Here is an 18,141-nt window from a genome sequence, read left to right on the forward strand (position 1 = left end):
TCAATCTAGTTAGTTCAACTCAGCAAGATCCATGACGACCAGCGAATGTATACCGGCACAATGGAAAAGATTCAGGCTCCTCACCAGCTCAGGACCTCTGGCAATCTCAGTGCCAACTGGCGGACATTCAAGCAGAAATTTCAGCTTTACATCGAAGCATCCGACCTCAATGGTGCGTCTGATGCACGGAAGATAGCTCTTTTCCTCACCACAGCGGGTGATCACACCCTGGAAATATTCAACTCCTTTCACTTCGTCGAAGACCAGGACAAGACAAGGTTCAGACCATCCTGGACAAGTTTGACAGCCACTGTGAGGTGGACACCAACAAAATCTTCGAGCGCTACATATTCAAGCAGCGATTGCAATGTAAAGACGAATCCTTCAACTCATATTTAACTAACCTTAGACTGCTAGCGCAATCCTGCAACTGCGGTGATATCACTGACTCCATGATCAGAGACCAAATCATTTTTGGAGCTCACTCTGATCCTCTGAGAGAGCAGTTACTGAAGATCAAGCATATGACTCTGCCGGTCGCGATTGAAACATGCACAATGCACGAGCACGCTAAAAATCGCTATTCCCAGTACAAAATGGCAGAAAATGATAAACTAGCCTCCCACGAGGCGGAGAGTGTGCAGGCCATCTAGAGTGAGAGAAGTTAGAACTAGTTAGTTATAATAGTGTATAGTTATATAATTACCTGTATTGTACTTTAAATCATTATTTTTAGTTTAGTATTGAGTAAAAGGACTCACAGTTTATTATTTTATTACTCATTAAATAGTTCATCTTTCAACCAGAAGACTCTTGGTCATTTTATCATCCTGGTGGATTCAAGAGTAATATATATATTTTAGATAAGTCATTATTTAAAATATAACAAACTGGGCCTTTACTTTTCAGTTTAAGTGGTGTGAGCTTGAAAATTGGCTTTAAAGTATGAAAATAACGAACATAGTGGGGCCAGAGCCATAATAATTACCCTTCAACTGGTTTCAGTGAGGGCAGCAGTGGAGCATAAGTCCAGGAAAATATGGAGCAGTATTATTACTAATGGATTTCTTTACTCCATAATTAACTTTTCCTTGTGTACTTTCCCTGTGCTATATGGATCCATAACAATAATGCAATGATGCAAGCCCCAGGGTCATTATTTTTCTTGCATCCATGGCTGCTCATTATGGATTACATTTTAATTTGAGGAGATGAAATTCTTACCGAGCATGAAGAGGATCTCCACAAAGATGTCACTCACACTAGGAGGGTTTCTTGAAGCAGCAGAATGGTCATCTCTGCTGATGCTGAAGCAGACGTTGTATGGAACAGTGACTGCAACATAAAATGTTGCCAAGAGGATCAACCAGTCCCACCCGGCTTTGAAAGTGCCATAATGAAGCAGAATGAACCTGGATTTCTGAATAGCTGCAACTTTATACTCTGGAAGTGCTGGTTTCTCTCCAAAGACATTCTGTATAAAACAAATAAAAAAAAAGTGTTCTTTGTAGTGTTGGAACTGTCTCCAAAATGCTTTGCAAAACAAACATTCAGAATGAAGTAATTTTTCCTCAAAGTGAATTGAGATGAAGGATAATCCCAATCATGTGCTAACTACAGATAAATAAAGGTATATTTTATTGAAGCATTTTCTTCTATATTGAAACAGCAAATTAATTGTCCTCTAAATATTATTTAAAAGCCACAGTGGATAGCCCAGAAAGATCACAGGCCAGAGTTCAGAACAAGCATAGTGCAAAAGTTGGAAATTTGGTGCAAATAGAAATTCAGTGCATGGGGGCTGGGGACGGGGGGGGGGGGGGGGGGGGGGGGGGGGGGGGGGGAGGTGGTGTTGCTTTTTGTCTCTAATACAGTGGTTCTTGTGAGATTGAGGCTGAAATATTAAAAAATTGTCATTTATTTTAATGCAAGTTATTGTGTCGAAAACAAAAGAAACTTACATAAATCTAAAAAGTACATATCTGTGTATCTGGACTTCAGTATGTCAAATGTTTTGAACAGTGCTGTCCAGAGTGAAGTGAACACATCAGCAATAGATATGCTTCTCTTGAATGTCTCCAGCACAGAGATATTGAAGCTCATAGAATTGAAGGCAAATTATTGCCGCGGTGAGGAAATTGTCTGAACAGCTGAAGACAGAGCAGGGACAATGGGCAAGAATGTTAATTTGGACAATGCGACTAGTAGGGTTCTGTAAATATCTGTGTTGGGAGTTCAATAAGTTATCATATTTATTATTAATTCAGATGATGATGATAGAAAGTCATGTAACCAAATTTAGCAATACCATAAAAATAGGTGGCATTGTATGCAGTGTCGATGGAAGCATATTACTACAAACAAATATTAATAGATTAAGTGAATGGGCAAAACTGTGGCAAATTAATTTCAATGTAGGAAAATGTGAGATCATCCACCATGGACTTAAAATAGATAGAACAGGATACTTCCTAAATAGTGCAAAGCTAAACAGTTTGGAGATCCAAATAAGCTTGGGCCTTCGGTTACATAGATCATTAAACATCTGTGGGCAGCACGGTAGCATAGTGGTTAGCATCAATGCTTCACAGCTCCAGGGTCCCAGGTTCGGTTCCCGGCTGGGTCACTGTCTGTGCGGAGTCTGCACGTCCTCCCCGTGTGTGCGTGGGTTTCCTCCGGGTGCTCCGGTTTCCTCCCACAGTCCAAAGATGTGCGGGTTAGGTGGATTGGCCATGCTAAATTGCCCGTAGTGTCCTAAAAAGTAAGGTTAAGGGGGAGTTGTTGGGTTACGGGTATAGGGTGGATACGTGAGTTTGAGTAGGGTGATCATTGCTCGGCACAACATCGAGGGCCGAAGGGCCTGTTCTGTGCTGTACTGTTCTAAATCATGGTCGAGTACAGAAAATAATCAGAGGCGAATGGAATTTTGACCTTTATATCTAGAGGACTGGATTACAAGCGGGTAGAAGGCATACTTCAACCATACAAAGGCTTGGTTAGACCTTATCTGAGGTTCTGCGAGCAGTTCTGGGTACCATACTTAAACATATATTGGGCCTGGTGGGAGTGCAGAATAATGTTGGACTCCAGGACTCCAAGGGTTAAATTATGAGGAAAGATTACACAAACTTGGGTTGTATCCCTTGCGATTTGGAATGTTAAAGGATGGGTTGATCAAAGTTTTTCAGGATATTAAGAGAAATCATCATCGTTGACTGTCGATTCAAAGATTACCCTGCTCAAGATCATGAGTTTCTGCCATGGTTCTTCATTTGACGGAACAGACTGATTTTTGACCCATAGTTTCTTGGGTACATGGGCAGGAGGTCCCATGAGATAGTGGGGCCCAAAGTGCAGGATTTGCTTTTTGTCTTTTCCTTCTCTGCTGCTGTTCTGCCTCATCAGTGTGATTTAGAACATGATATAGCTTGATGGACAAGTTGATGCTATTTTGAACAATTGGTAACAAAGCTCCTCTGAGTCATTAATGTCAATGCTATCACACTTCAATGTGATAAGGCCATTGTTAATTAAATTGGGCAGTATGGTAGCACACGTAGTTAGCACTGTGGCTTCACAGCGCCAGGGTCCCAGGTTTGATTCCCTGCTGGGCCACTGTCTGTGCGGAGTCTGCACATTCTCCCCGTGTCTGCGTGGGTTTCCTCAGGGTGCTCCGGTTTCCTCCCACAGTCCAAAGACATGCAGGTTAGGTGGATTGGCCGTGATAAATTGCCCTTAGTGGCCAAAAAGGTTAGGAGGGGTTATTGGTGTAGCCACTGTAGCCACCTAAAATGGACACTGAACCAAACAAAATGGAGAATCGCTAAGACTGCAGGGAAAAACAGTTTAGCCAAGGCAAACAGCCTGCAAACACTCATTAGCATTTTGCAAGCAGCAAAACCAGTTTCTGGCCAGGTGGAAGATCTCAAACCAAAGGTGATAATGGCAGAATGTTTTACATACTAATGAGGCAGTCCAGATCTAGGCACACACAATGGCCACATTTGGGTTTGAATAAGATACTTGAGTGGATGTCCAGACAGAGCGGCACCAGAAGTATCCACTATAGAAACCGCCCCCACCATCGAGAAAGACCCTCACATTGGAGGAATTCAAAAGATATCGATTGGAAGCGATCCAATCGATACCTGAAGGTAAAGCCCGCCCAGGAAAAGGCAAGGACATTGGGGACCCCTATAAAAGTAGACCCCCACGCGTGGTCCTGTCTGTTGTTTCGTGCTCCGGCTTTGACCAAGAACTCCAACGTGTATCCTGACTCCAGCCGTTGAGCACCAGCCGCCGAACCGTAAGTGCCAATACGACGCTCGCTACGCGAACCAAGCCCGCTAGACCCCCAGTGACCAGCACGCTTTCTGAAGGTTGCAGACCAAGACCGGGACGAAGGCCTCGCTCCCTGACCTTGCCTGTTCCTGTGTAGTTAAGTATTCTGTTTGCTTAGTTTAGTCATAGCTTAGTCCCTTAGTGTGTGCATGCGTATTTATTATAATTGTATAATAAATATTGATCGTTTGGAACTTACTAATCGGTGTATCGTTTTATTACTTTGAACCTGACCTTGAGATATTTTGTGAGTTGTCTATACGGCAACTGGCGACTCCTGAGCTGAAAGATACATAGACAGAGCCTAGTGGTGTTAAGCACACGGCCTTTAACAGAGGCAAGTTAATACACCCCAATAAACGCGTTTTACACCCATATCAAAACGTGCAACATTTAGTGGCGACATCCTGACGGGATACGGTTACAAGTGGTACCCCCACTCCGTCGAGGACCCTGAAATTTGAATTAGAAATCTGGTAAAGAAAAAGGAAAGAAATCACAAATATTCAAGGTGTTCAAAGGAATAAACGTAATTCGGAAGTGTGTTTAGTGCATGCGTACTAACAGGGTTGTAAGGAAAACCTGAAAGCATTTTTGTTGCGACAAACTTTCGGTAGTTTTGTGAACGGAACATAGCGTAAGCCTTACCCGTTTTGTGAGACATAACCTCAACACCCCCGTTCCAAAATTTAAAGTGAGTCAGAGAAAATGGCCATGCAGGCAATGGAACGCCTCATGAACCCAGAACGGTCTGTGGTCGCAGCGACCAGCAGTAGCCGAGTAGGTCAGTGTCCCATGTGGGAGCTGGAACTCCGCAAGTATCTGCAAGGAAAGGGATGGCCTTCCAGCGCACCGCGCAAACCTCTCCCCTCCGCCCCCGGGCCCCTGTGCCCGGCCTGCACGCCTCTCTGCCCCCGCTCTCAGCCGCTCCGTTCGGCCCACCGGCACCGCTAACCCCGCCCCCAGCAACCACGAGGGCCCTGCGGGCGCCGCCATCTTGGGCCCCGGACGCCACATGCCGGTCCTGGGTGCCGCCATCTAGGGGCGCCGACTCCACGTGCGGGTCCTGGGCGCCGCCATCTTGGGGCCCCGACTCCACGTGCGGGTCCTGGGCGGCGCCATCTTGGGGCCCCGACTCCACGTGCGGATCGTGGGCACCACCACCCTGGACTGGCACACAAGGTTCTGCCAGCACCTACTCGGCCGACGACGACTACGACGGTGGTTCTTCTCCACAGCTCGCGGCCATTCAACTCGACCAGTCACGGCCACGCACTCTCGCCAAAACAACGACGCCGATACACCTCAACGGCCACGAGACGTGCTGCCTGCTGGACTCCGGGAGCACGGAAAGCTTCGTTCACCCTGCCACGGTAAGACGCTGCGCGCTCCCTGTCCATCCTGTAAAACACAAAATCGGGTTAGCCTCAGGTTCGCACTCCGTCTGCATCACCGGCTGCTGCATCGCGGACCTCACGGTCCAAGGGAAGGTTTTTAAAAATTACAAACTCCTTGTCCTCCCTGACCTTTGCGCACCGGCACTCCTAGGACTGGACTTCCAGTGCAACCTGCAGAGCTTGACCTTCCAATTCGGCAGCCCTATACCCCCCCCTCACTGTCTGCAGCCTCGCGTCCCTCAAAGTGGACCCCCCCTCCTTGTTTGCTAATCTCACCCCCGATTGCAAACCCATCGCGACACGGAGCAGACGGTACAGCGCCCAGGACCGGACCTTCATCAGGTCCGAGGTCCAGAGGTTGCTGAAAGAAGGGGTCATCGAGGCCAGCAACAGTCCCTGGCGAGCCCAAGTGCTGGTGGTCCGGACTGGGGAGAAAAACCGGATGGTCATCGACTATAGCCAGTCCATCAACCGGTTTACGCAACTGGACGCGTATCCTCTCCCCCGTATTTCTGCCATGGTAAACGGTATCGCGAAATACAAAGTCTTCTCCACTGTGGACCTCAAGTCCGCCTATCACCAGCTCCCCATCCGCGCGAGTGACCGCAAGTACACCGCGTTCGAGGCTGATGGGCGCCTCTACCACTTCCTTAGGGTTCCATTCGGTGTCACAAATGGGGTCTCGGTCTTCCAACGGGAGATAGACCGAATGGTCGACAAGTACGGATTACGGGCTACCTTCCCGTACCTCGATAATGTCACCATCTGCGGCCACGACCAGCAGGACCATGACACCAACCTCCGGAAATTTCTCCAAACCGCTAAACTCCTTAACCTCACTTACAATAAGGATAAGTGCGTGTTTAGCACCGACCGTCTAGCCATCCTCGGCTACATAGTGCGTAACGGAGTGATAGGACCCGACCCTGAACGCATGCGCCCCCTGATGGAACTCCCTTTCCCCAATACCCTCAAATCCCTCAAACGCTGCCTGGGTTTCTTCGCTTACTACGCCCAATGGGTTCCCAATTACGCCAACAAGGCCCATCCCCTCATTCAAACCACGACCTTCCCGCTGTCGACAGAGGCCTGCCAGGCCTTTAGCCGCATCATGGTAGCATGGTAGCATTGGGCAGCATGGTAGCATGGTGGTTAGCATCAATGCTTCACAGCTCCAGGGTCCCAGGTTCGATTCCCGGCTGGGTCACTGTCTGTGTGGAGTCTGCACGTCCTCCCCGTGTGTGCGTGGGTTTCCTCCGGGTGCTCCGGTTTCCTCCCACAGTCCAAAGATGTGCGGGTTAGGTGGATTGGCCATGCTAAATTGCCCGTAGTGTCCTAATAGTAAGGTTAAGGGGGGGGAGTTGTTGGGTTACGGGTATTAGGTGGATCTGAGTAGGGTGATCATTGCTCGGCACAACATCGAGGGCCGAAGGGCCTGTTCTGTGCTGTACTGTTCTAAAGCGGACATCGCAAAGGCCACGATGCGCGCCATCGACGAGCCCCTCCACTTCCAGGTCGAGAGCGACGCATCAAAAGTAGCTCTGGCGGCCACCCTGAACCAAGCGGGCAGACCCGTGGCCTTCTTCTCCAGAACCCTCCAGGCTTCCGAACTCCGCCACGCCTCAGTGGAAAAGGAAGCCCAGGCCATAGTCAAAGCTGTGCGACACTGGAGGCACTATTTGGCCGGCAGGAAGTTTACCCTCCTCACAGACCAACGGTCAGTGGCCTTCATGTTTGATAATGCACAAAGGGGCAAGATTAAGAATGACAAGATCTTACGGTGGCTGATCGAGTTGTCCACGTACAACTATGAGATCTTGTATTGTCCTGGGAAGCTCAATGAGCCTCCTGATGCCCTGTCCCGCGGTACCTGCGCCAGCGCGCAGATAGACCACCTCCGCTCCCTCCAAGCGGACCTCTGCCATCCAGGGGTGACCCGTTTACCATTTCATAAAGGCCCGCAACCTGCCTTTCTCCATTGAGGAAGTCAGGACAGTAACCCGTGACTGCCACATCTGCGCAGAGTGCAAACCGCACTTCTACCGCCCCGAACATCTGATCAAAGCATCCCACCCCTTCGAACGTCTCAGCATTGACTTCAAGGGGCCCCTTCCCTCTAGCAACCGCAACATTTACTTCCTGGCGGCAAACGACGAATACTCCCGTTTCCCCTTCGCCATTCCCTGCCCCGACATGACCACATCGACCGTCATTAAGGCCCTCCTCTCCATCTTCTCCCTGTTCGGCTACCCCGCATACATACCTAGCCGTCGGGGTCCTCATTTATGAGCGATGAGCTGCGTCAATTCCTGCTCAACAGGGGCATTGACTCTAGCAGGACGACCAGCTATAACCCTCGGGGTAACGGACAAGTCGAGCGGGAGAATGGTACCATCTGGAAGACCATACTACTGGCCCTCCGGTCCAGAGATCTCCCTATTTCCCGATGGCAAGAGGTTATCTCCGATGCCCTACATTCTATCCGCTCACTCCTCTGTACCACAACAAATCAGACACCTCATGAACGTCTTCTTGTTTTCCCCAGGAAGTCGTCCTCCGGATACCCTCTCCCGACGTGGCTGGCCGCCCCCGGACCCATCTTGCTCAGGAAGCATGTGCGGGTGCACAAGTCTGACCCGTTGGTGGAACAAGTCAGTTACTCCACGCTAACCCGCAGTATGCGTACGTGGAGTACCCCGACGGTCGGCAGGACGCGGTCTCTCTCCGGGACCCGGCACCCGCCGGCGTGCGGCCTTCCCCCCCCTTCACCACAGACCCCCCCCCCCCTGTTTTTTTTCCCCCAGCACCCCACCCAGGCCACCCCTTCCCCATCCATGGTGTCTCCACCACCAGCCCGGGTGACGGAGACAGTTCAAGGACCATCGCTCCCATACTCCAGGACATCAGCGGAACCACCACCATCGGCTGAACTAACGTCACCAACTCCACTGCGGTGGTCTGCTAGGACGTCACGGGCAACGAAAAGGCTGATCGAGTCTATTTAATTTTCAACAACATCATGGACCTTGTGTGGACAATATGTACTATTGTTAAATGTCTGGGCCAGTGGGAAGCCAAATCCTTTTTTTTCCCCTTCTCTGGCTACTACTCATACCACCAGTTCTCCCCCCCCCACCCCAGCTCTCGTTAATATCCCCCCCCCCCCCGGCTTCTTTCTCCGCAAGGGGTGAATGTGGTGGTATGATTAACATAGCTGCCTGCCATTGGTGCAGAACACCGGCTTACCATTAGCCCTGGTCGGTCATGTGCCTCTCGACCGATTGGTTGAGACCAGTCATGTGACGGTTCCCCGACTGGTCGAGAGGCTGAGTTAACCCCGCCTCCAGGGCGAGGTATAAATACCCAGTACGCCCGGCGGTCGTCCGTTTACTGTAGTCGACCGCAGGGCTAACATCTAGCTTATTAAAGCCTTACTTTTGTACAGCAACTCGTCTCGCGTTCAATTGATGGTTCATCCGTTATGTTACTGTATTAGTAATCAAGAGGTCTGGATGAATGATCTAGAAACTTGTTCAAATCCCACCAGGGCAGCTGCCGAATTTTGAAAATCAGTTAATTAAAATGCATGGAATTTCTTTTTAAAAAGACGGTTTCATAATGGTGACTATAAAACTGCCAGTTTGTAGTAAAAATCCTAGTTTAATCTCCTTAAGAGAGTAAATCTGCCGTCCTTGCCTGCCTCCAGACCCATTACCTGATTTGACATACATGTGACTGTAGACCTACAGAAACATGGTTAACCCTGAACTGTCCTCTGAAATGCTCCAGCAAGCCAATCAGTTGTTTCGGGATGGTCAATAAGCACTGGCAAAAAAACCCACACCACATGAATAAATAAAACAAAAAGCGAATGGACAAATTATGGCAGATGGATTTCCGTGTGGGAAAGTGAGAAGCCATTCATTGTGGATACAAGAAAGACAAATCGGAATATTCCCTGAATGATTATAAGCTGGCAGCTGCAGAGGAGCAAAGGTGTCCATGTACAGAACTCAATAAAACAAGTGCACAGGTAGAGAAATTTATCAAATAATCTCGTGAAATATTAATGTTTATCTCAAGGAGGTTGGAATATAACAGTGAGGGAGCGATGCTTCAGCTATATAGAGCTGTGGTTAGACCATGGGTGGATTCTCCGCCCTCTCTGTAGGCAGTGGGGTTCCCAATTGACACCATGGGTCTCTGATGGTAGGGGGATCTGATGGAGGGACTTGGGGTTTGGTCTGTTGGAGGGTCTGGGGGGTGGGTCTGATGGGGGATAGGTGGGGTCAGGTCACCCTCATATGTGCATGCTGGGGGTTGACCCGTAATTTCCCTGGTGGTGGTGGTGGGGCGGGAGGGGGAGAGAGAGAGGATGCCCTTATTTGTATACAGTTACATGGAGAAGGAGAGTGAATTGCACATGGGCGCAGCTTCTCATGCCAGCGGAGACCAGGAGCGATTCTACTCCAGAAGAGAGCAGACTGGAGAATCCTGCCCCATTTCTGTAGTACTGCGTTCAGGTTCAGGTCGCAACCCTCAGTAAAGTTGCAGAGGGATGACAGTGCAGAAATCACCAGAATATTATCAAGGTTGTTATGAGACCAGCTTGCATAAACTTAGTTTGTATGCCCTTGAGTTTAGAAGATTGAGAAATGATCTAATCAGGGTCTCTAAAACGATAAAGCAATTTGATAAAATAGATACTGAAACTATTTCAAGTGGGGAATCCAGAAAAAGTGGCCAGGTTCTTAAAATTAAAATGCAGCCATTTGGCAGTGAAATCAGGAAGCACTTCTTGCAGCAAAAGTAGGTGGCATCTGAAATTCCCATTCTTAAAAGTCTATGGGCACAAAATATATTGGAATTTTCAAGAGTGACATCCTTAGATGTTTTGTTAGGTTAGCATATCGAGGAATATGAAACCAGGGCAAATAAATTGAGTTGAGATACAAATCAGATGCAGTCTAATAGGATATTGGAATAGGCCTCAGCATCTGAATAATCTACTCCTCTTAGAATAAGAATACATGAGTGAGTATGAATGAAGTGTGAGATACTTTCTGGATGTGGTTCTCTGGCCTTTCCGCAATGTGCTTACAGTGGTGGGAGGAGCCCCACCATTGGCAGTTAGCAGGATCTTCTGGTCCCAACGTTGTCAATAGGATTTCCCATTGAATCCTCCCCACGCTGCCGGGAAGCCCACGGCAGGGCTGTGCACTTGGCAGGACTGGAAGGTCCCGCCGGCATGAACAGCCAGATGGCGCGATCTTCCTGGCTCGTTACACTCGCGCTCAAGCATATGAAGCCATTGAATAGCAGGAGAGGCCCAAAACAAGATCCGCGGCGGGCACCAAATAGTTCGCAAAGCAACCGGCCTGCTCCTGTTGGCAAAATTGGGATCACTTAATCATCACTTAAGCCCCATTTCCATATAATCAATGAGGGCGACCCCATATCAACCGGCCTCTCGTCATTCTTCGGCCTCTCCAGCAAGTGGTCACACTGCTGTTGAAAAATGTGAATCAGATGGAAGGGCTTCTGTGGGGAGCCGAGGAGGTGAGCAGCAATTTTTGCTCACAGTCAAAGAGCCCGGGTGTCCCGGGCTTCCAATCCAGTGCTTGGCGGGAGGTGAGGGACTCTCGGCAAGGTTGGGCTGGGGGGAGGGAGACGCTGGGGTGGCAATTGCAGGGACAATTGATCACTGCACCACCATGCCAACCCCTGGATCCAACCCCATTCCGGAGGCATCCCTTGTCCCTGTCCATCTGCCCCATGATCACCCATAACCCCCACCGACTGCTGAGGATTCGTGCTGCGCGGCTGAAGGCTATCGCTGATAGGGAATTGGTAATCATGGTTACATGAGCACTTGACACATGCCAAGTGGATTCCCGTGGGTAGGCAGGCCATGTGGCATGTGGGGGGCATTGCCTAACATCCCAATCTCACCTTGATGACTGAACACTGCGGAGGCAAAGCACACATGCAGCAGCCTACATCTGAACACCCAGGGGATGGCACACACTTCTGGGGTCATGTCCACAACCGGAGGGTGTGTGGGTGCCATGGGGAGGAGGGGGTTGCCTGGAGAGATGGACAAAGGGTCCGGGGGGTCAGTCCACATTGCGGAAGAAAGTGACAGAAGCATCACAATGTATGTACAAAATGTTGTATAATGTGTTGTACAATACCCCATTCCCAATGGTGCTGCCCTCCCAATGCCCCAGACACCAACCGCATCCCTCCCCGCTCCATACCTAACTCCCCACGACCTCTCCCCTACCCCGGTACCTCAGTGATGCTCAATATGCCTGTCCCTCCTAGCTCTACCACTACGTCTTGGTGTTTCCCCGGGGTGCACATCAGAGGTGGAAGCAGCCAGCTGCTTACCTTGTCCCGTGGTATTCGATGCCCTGGCGGGCATCCTCTGGGGGCTCTGGGGCTGGAGGGCCAAGCTCACTTGTCGGAGGCACATGCACAGCCTGCTACACACAGCCTCATCAGAGGGGTGGAACTCATGAGAGTTGGTGGCGACCGTTGCCACTCCATGGGATGGGTCCAGGTGGGCACCCAGCGCCTCCTCTTCCCGCCTGGTGCCCATAGGGCCCTGCCGTTCACCTTGGGATGGAGGGGCACCTGGTTCAAGCCCCGGCTGCCCCTGCATCATCTGGTTCTGGCTGGCCTGGTGGTTCCCCATGCTCCGCACCATCGTGTTGATGCCCTCGCCAACGCTCCTCAGTGATTGGGACATGTTCTGCAGGGCCTCAGCCATGTCCACCCGAGAGTGGGACATGTCCCCCAGCACCTCATCAAGGTTAGTCTGGTATTGGGTGACATCCCCCAGTGAGGCAGCTATGGCCGTCACCAACTGCGTGAAGCCTTGGACACCTCCGTTCATGAGGCTGATGATTGCACTAAGCTCCACTTCGGTCGGCAACCTAGCAGTGTTTGCCTCAGTGCTTGCTCCTCATTGCCGGCGCCATTTCCTGTGCTCATAGCCTTTGGGACTCCAGCGGCTATGGATCTGCTGGAGTTATGCTGACATCTTTCTCTGAATGTCCCAGCTGCTCCCTATCGTCTCCGTCAGCTCCGGGTGACCCTGTTCCAGAGGCTCAGCATCAGGCTGGGACACAGCATGTACATCATCAGTAGTGTGGTGCTCACCAGATTGTGCCCCAGAGGCCTGTCCACTAACTAATATGTCCACATATTCCACCGAGGTGTGTGTATCTGCACTGGTGGAGGGTGGGGATGACAGCTGTGCCGCGACTATAACGGTTGCACCGTCGGAGCTCTCCTCTGAGGTGTCCTCCTCAGAATCAGGAGAGTGTGCCACCCAGGATGGGCCGGTGCTGTCAGCTGGAGGACCTGCAGGAGAATGGACCTGTGATCAGTGGGAGGGATGGGTCAGTCAGTAAGGCAATCACTACTCATGTTTGACAGGTCCTCTGGGTGGAGCCCGGTGGATCCTCACCTCTGCGGCTTCTGCAAGCCTCCGCATGGTGACCGCCCTGTCCTCTGCCACTCCGGTCAGCTCCAGGGCCCGTTCCTCGAAGGAGGTGAGGGATTCTCAAGTCCAGCACCCCTTCGCCTGTCTGAGCCCTCTTCCGTTGATTGCGTGAGAGCTTTTCTTGAGGAGACACAGAGAGAGCATCGTCAACCACACGCGTGGTTCACAATGGAGGGAGAGCGGGTGTGAATATGGGGTTGGGAGGAAAGGGGGATGGAGGGTTGGGGGTCACTTGGAAAGTTTGGGGAGGATGCACCCTTTTGGTGGGTTTGGGGGCATTGGTGTCTGCTCACTCGTGCTGCCTGGTGTAGGTCATTTACCTTCTTTCTTCCTGCACTGCTGGCCAGCCCACTTGGTCACACTGTTGGAGCTGACTGCTGCCGCCACATCATCCCCGGCAGAACTGGCTGCCTTGTGGCTCACCCTCCGGGACCGCCGAGGGAACAGAACATCCCTCCTGGCCTCCACTGTGTCCAGGAGCCTCCCTAGGTCAGCGTCCCCAAATCTTGGGGCTGGTCTCCTCAGCGCCATTATTGCGAGGTGGCTGGGGTTGGCCAAGTGAGTGCAGTTTAAGTGCTGGTTGACCTTGTTAGTGGGGGCCTGGCGAGCACGGTCCCGGCGAATCGGCTGGCAAAGCATTACTGGCGGCAAGAAGTCCGTGAGCCCTCCTCAAGTGGACCAATTAATGTTGGATTACGTTGCTGGTTTCGCTGGGCCGAGCGCCGGGAAACCTGCGACAATTCCCACTCGCTACAACACTTGGAAATTGTTTTGGAAGATCGCGCCCACTGTCTCTTTTCATGAAGGTTGTCACCTACACTTAGATACACACATATTTGTAGTACTGAGATGAAAGGACTGTTGTTTATGAGCCGAGTGAGTGCTGTGGTTTATTTGATCAAAGGGAGGCTGATAGATTAAATGCAACTTTTCTTATTTTACAGTCTCAGAGTCCGTGCATTTATTCTCCCCATGGTCAAAGGGAAATTGGTAAGTATCCTTCTGATTGGTGTTGATCTAATTAAGAATGATCTGTCTTTATCCCAGCATTAAAGTCCTAAAACTATGTGCATACTCACTAGTAATCTACTGACAATTACCCGAGTGATTTAATGGAGGGAACATTAACCTGCACTTCATTATGACTCATCTTTCATTCTCACTCCATGGGATAAATATTTCTCACTTTTTCTGTCTGTTAGCTTTGACAAAGAGTCGTCAGACTTGAAACGTTAGCTCTTTTCTCTCCCTACAGATGCTGCCAGACCTGCTTAGATTTTCCAGCATTTTCTTTTTCATTAACCTGCACTTTCTGTCAAGAGAAAGGTAACTCTTGAGGATTGATTTTGCAAAAGTAAACATGCAAATTTTATGGTTGTACATCAAATGATTTCTTCCCAAGACTACTTAATACATATTTATGAAAATATCTCTTCCTCTTGTTAACAAAGGACAATACAGCACAGGAACAGGTCCTGCGGCCCTCCATGCCTGTACTGGTCATGATACCACCCTTGGCCAAAACTCTCAGCGCCTCCGAGTGCTGTATCCCTCTATACCCATGTATATGTCAAGATGCCTTTTGAACACCGTTAATGTATCTGCTTCCACAACCTCACCTGGCAGCGTGTTCCCCAGGCACTGTGTAAAAAAAACCTGCCTCGCACATCTCCTCTAAACTTTGTTCCTTGGACCTTAAACTTATGCCCCCTAGTGACTAACCTCTCCATCCTGGAAAAGAGTGCCTGCCCCTCCACTCTATCCATGCCCCTCATAATCTTGTTGACCTCTGTTAGCCCGCTCCTTAACCTTCGAATGAAAACAGTCCGAGACTATTCAGCCTCTCTGCACAGCTAACCTCCAGACCAGGCAACATCCTGGTAAACCTCCTCTGCACCCTCTCCAAAGCCACCACATCCTTCTGGTAATGTAGAGACCAGAATTGTGCGCAATATTCCATGTGCAGCTGTATCAAGGTTCTATACAACTGGAGCATGACTTGCCAGTTTTTATCCTTGATGCCCGTCCAATGAAGGCAAGCATTCCATATGTTTTCTTGAATACATTGTCCACTTGTGTTGCCACTTTCAAAGATCTGTGGACCTGTAAGCCCAGATATCGCTGACTTTCTATATTGCTAAGAGTTTTGCCATTGACTGTATATTTCCTTTCTATGTTAGACCTACCAAAATGCATTACCTCACATTTATACCGGCACGGTAGCACAGTGGTTAGCACTGTTGCTTCACAGCTCCCGGGTCCCAGGTTTGATTCCCGGCTTGGGTCACTATCTGCATGGAGTCTGCATGTTCTCCCCGTGCCTGCGTGGGTTTCCTCTGAGTGTTCCGGTTTCCTCCCACAGTCCAAAGATGCACAGTAAGAAGTCTTACAACACCAGGTTAAAGTCCAACAGGTTGTTTCAAACACTAGCTTTCGGAATACTGCTCCTTCCTCAGGTGAATGAAGAGGTATACCTTCATACCTCTTAATTCACCTGAGGAAGGAGCAGTGCTCCGAAAGCTAGTGTTTGAAACAAACCTGTTGGACTTTAACCTGGTGTTGTAAGACTTCTTACTGTGCTCACCCCAGTCCAACGCCGGCATCTCCGCATCATCAGTCCAAAGATGTGCAGCTTTGTTGGATTGATCATGCTAAATTGCCCTTTGCGTCTAAAAAGATTAGATAGGTTTATGGGGATGGGGTGGAGGTATGGGCTTAGTTAGCGTGCTCTTTACAAGGGCCTATACAGATTTGATGAGCCGAATGGCCTCCTTCTTCACTGTAAATACTATGATTCTAAATTCCATTTGCCATTTCTCTGCCCAAGTCTCCAACCTATCTATGCCCTGCTTTATCCTCTGACAATCCTTAACACTATCTGCCACTCCACCAAACTTGGTGTCATCCATGAATTTACTAATCAGACCAGCTGCATTTTCCTCCAAATCATTTATGTATACTACAAACAACAGAGGCCCCAGCAGGGATTCATGTGGAACACCACTAGTCACAACCTACCATTCAGAAAAACACCCTTCTACTGCATCCCTCTGCTTATGTGACCGAGCCAGTTCTGTATCCAACTTGCCACCTCACCTCTGGTCCCGTGTGACTTCACCTTTTGTACCACTCTGCCATGAGGCACCTTGTCAAAGGCTTTACTTAAGTCCATGTAAACAACATTCAGCGCCCTCCCCTCATCAATCATCTTTGTCACCTCCTCAAAAAACTCAAGTTAGCGAGGCACGACCCCCGCTTCACAAAACCATGCTGTCTATCACTAATGAGTCCATTTCTTTTCAAATGGGTATAAATCCTGCCCCTGAGAATTCTCTCCAACAATTTACCTACTACTGATGTGAGGCTCACTGCCTATAGTTTCTTGGATTATTCCTGCTACCTTTCTTAAACAGCGGTACCACATTTGGGCAGCACGGTAGCATTGTGGATAGCACAAACTCTTCACAGCTCCAGGTTCAGTTCCAGCTTGGGTCACTGTCTGTGTGGAGTCTGCAGATCCTCCCCGTGTGTGCGTGGGTTTCCTCCGGGTGCTCCGGTTTCCTCCCACAGTCCAAAGATGTGCAGGTTAGGTGGATTGGCCATGATAAATTGCCCTTAGTGTCCAAAATTGCCCTTAGTGTTGGGTGGGGTTACTGGGTTATGGGGATAGGGTGGAGGTGTGGACCTTGGGTAAGGTGCTCTTTCCAAGAGCCGGTGCAGGCTCGATGGGCCGAATGGCCTCCTTCTGCACTGTAAGTGCTATGAATTAGCTATTCTCCAGTCCTCTTGGATCTCACCTGGAGCCAATGAGGATACAAAGATGTCAGTCAAGGCGCCAACAATTTCCTCCCTTGCTTCTCTCAGTATTCTGGGATAAATCCCATCTGGCTGAGGAGACTTATCTACCTTAATGTCTTTTAAAACATCCAATACCTCCTCCTTTTTGATGTCAACATGACCCAGACTATCCATATATTGCATCAAGAAGCCTTCCTGGATACACCTTACAAACTCTGCTCCCTGTGTGCACGAGAGCAGGGACAGCACCATCGTACAGGGAGCACCGTCGTACAGGGAGCCATTCAAGTGGGGGGAGAGAAGAAAAATGTATTTGCAATCGGGGATAGTATAGTTAGGGGCATACACACTGTTTTTTCAAGGTTGAGAGTCTTGAAGGTGTGTTGCCTACCTGGTGCCAGCGTTTGGGTTATCCCATCTAGGCTGCAGAAGAATTTACATTGGGAGGGGAATATTGTGGTCCACGTAGGTACCAATGACATAGGTAGCACAAGGATAGAGGTTCTGCTGAGGGAAAATGAACAGCTAGGGGCTAAATTTAAAAAGTAGAACCAAAAGATAAAAATCTCCCGATTACTACCTGAGCCACGAGCAAATTAGCACAGGGTTAATAAGATCAAAGTGGTAAATGCGTGGCTACAAGGTTGGTGTGGGAGAAATGGGTTTGAATTCATGGGACATTGGCACCAGTACTGGGGAAGAAGCGAGCTGTTCCGATGGGACGGTCTTCACGTGAATAGTGCTGGGCCCAGAGTCCTGGTAAATCGCATAGCTAGGCTTTAAACTAAGTAATCGGGGGGGGGGGGGGGGGGGGGGGGGGAGAGAGAGAGAGACCACCAAGGAATCAGACAAGACTAAGAAAATGTGTTAATAGAACAAACTTAAAGGTTATTGACTGGATTCTCCGGTTTTGCGGATATACTCAGAGGAAGCTTCTGGTCATACGACTGAAGTGTCAGTCCGGTGGGGAGCTAGCATCCGTGCAACGTAAAGCCCCGGCTTTACTTGCAGATATGGACAGAGAATGGGCGGGTGCGTGGCCACGCATGCGCATGGCGGGGACCTGCGGTGGCCGCGCAGTACAACATGGCA

General features: G+C 49.7%; 1 protein-coding gene across 1 annotated transcript in view; it reads right to left on the reverse strand.

Annotated features, from left to right (window-relative positions):
- kcnh3 (potassium voltage-gated channel, subfamily H (eag-related), member 3) overlaps positions 1–18,141 on the reverse strand; it is a 1,115,372-nt gene that overhangs the window by 471,391 nt on the left and 625,840 nt on the right. The window contains exon 5 of the mRNA XM_038789040.1: positions 1,225–1,474. Within this exon, the coding sequence (XP_038644968.1) occupies positions 1,225–1,474 (250 nt within the window). The remainder of the gene's footprint in view (positions 1–1,224; positions 1,475–18,141) is intronic.

The sequence above is a fragment of the Scyliorhinus canicula genome, chromosome 2 (genome assembly GCF_902713615.1).
Source record: "Scyliorhinus canicula chromosome 2, sScyCan1.1, whole genome shotgun sequence".
Taxonomy (NCBI): Eukaryota; Metazoa; Chordata; class Chondrichthyes; order Carcharhiniformes; family Scyliorhinidae; genus Scyliorhinus; species Scyliorhinus canicula.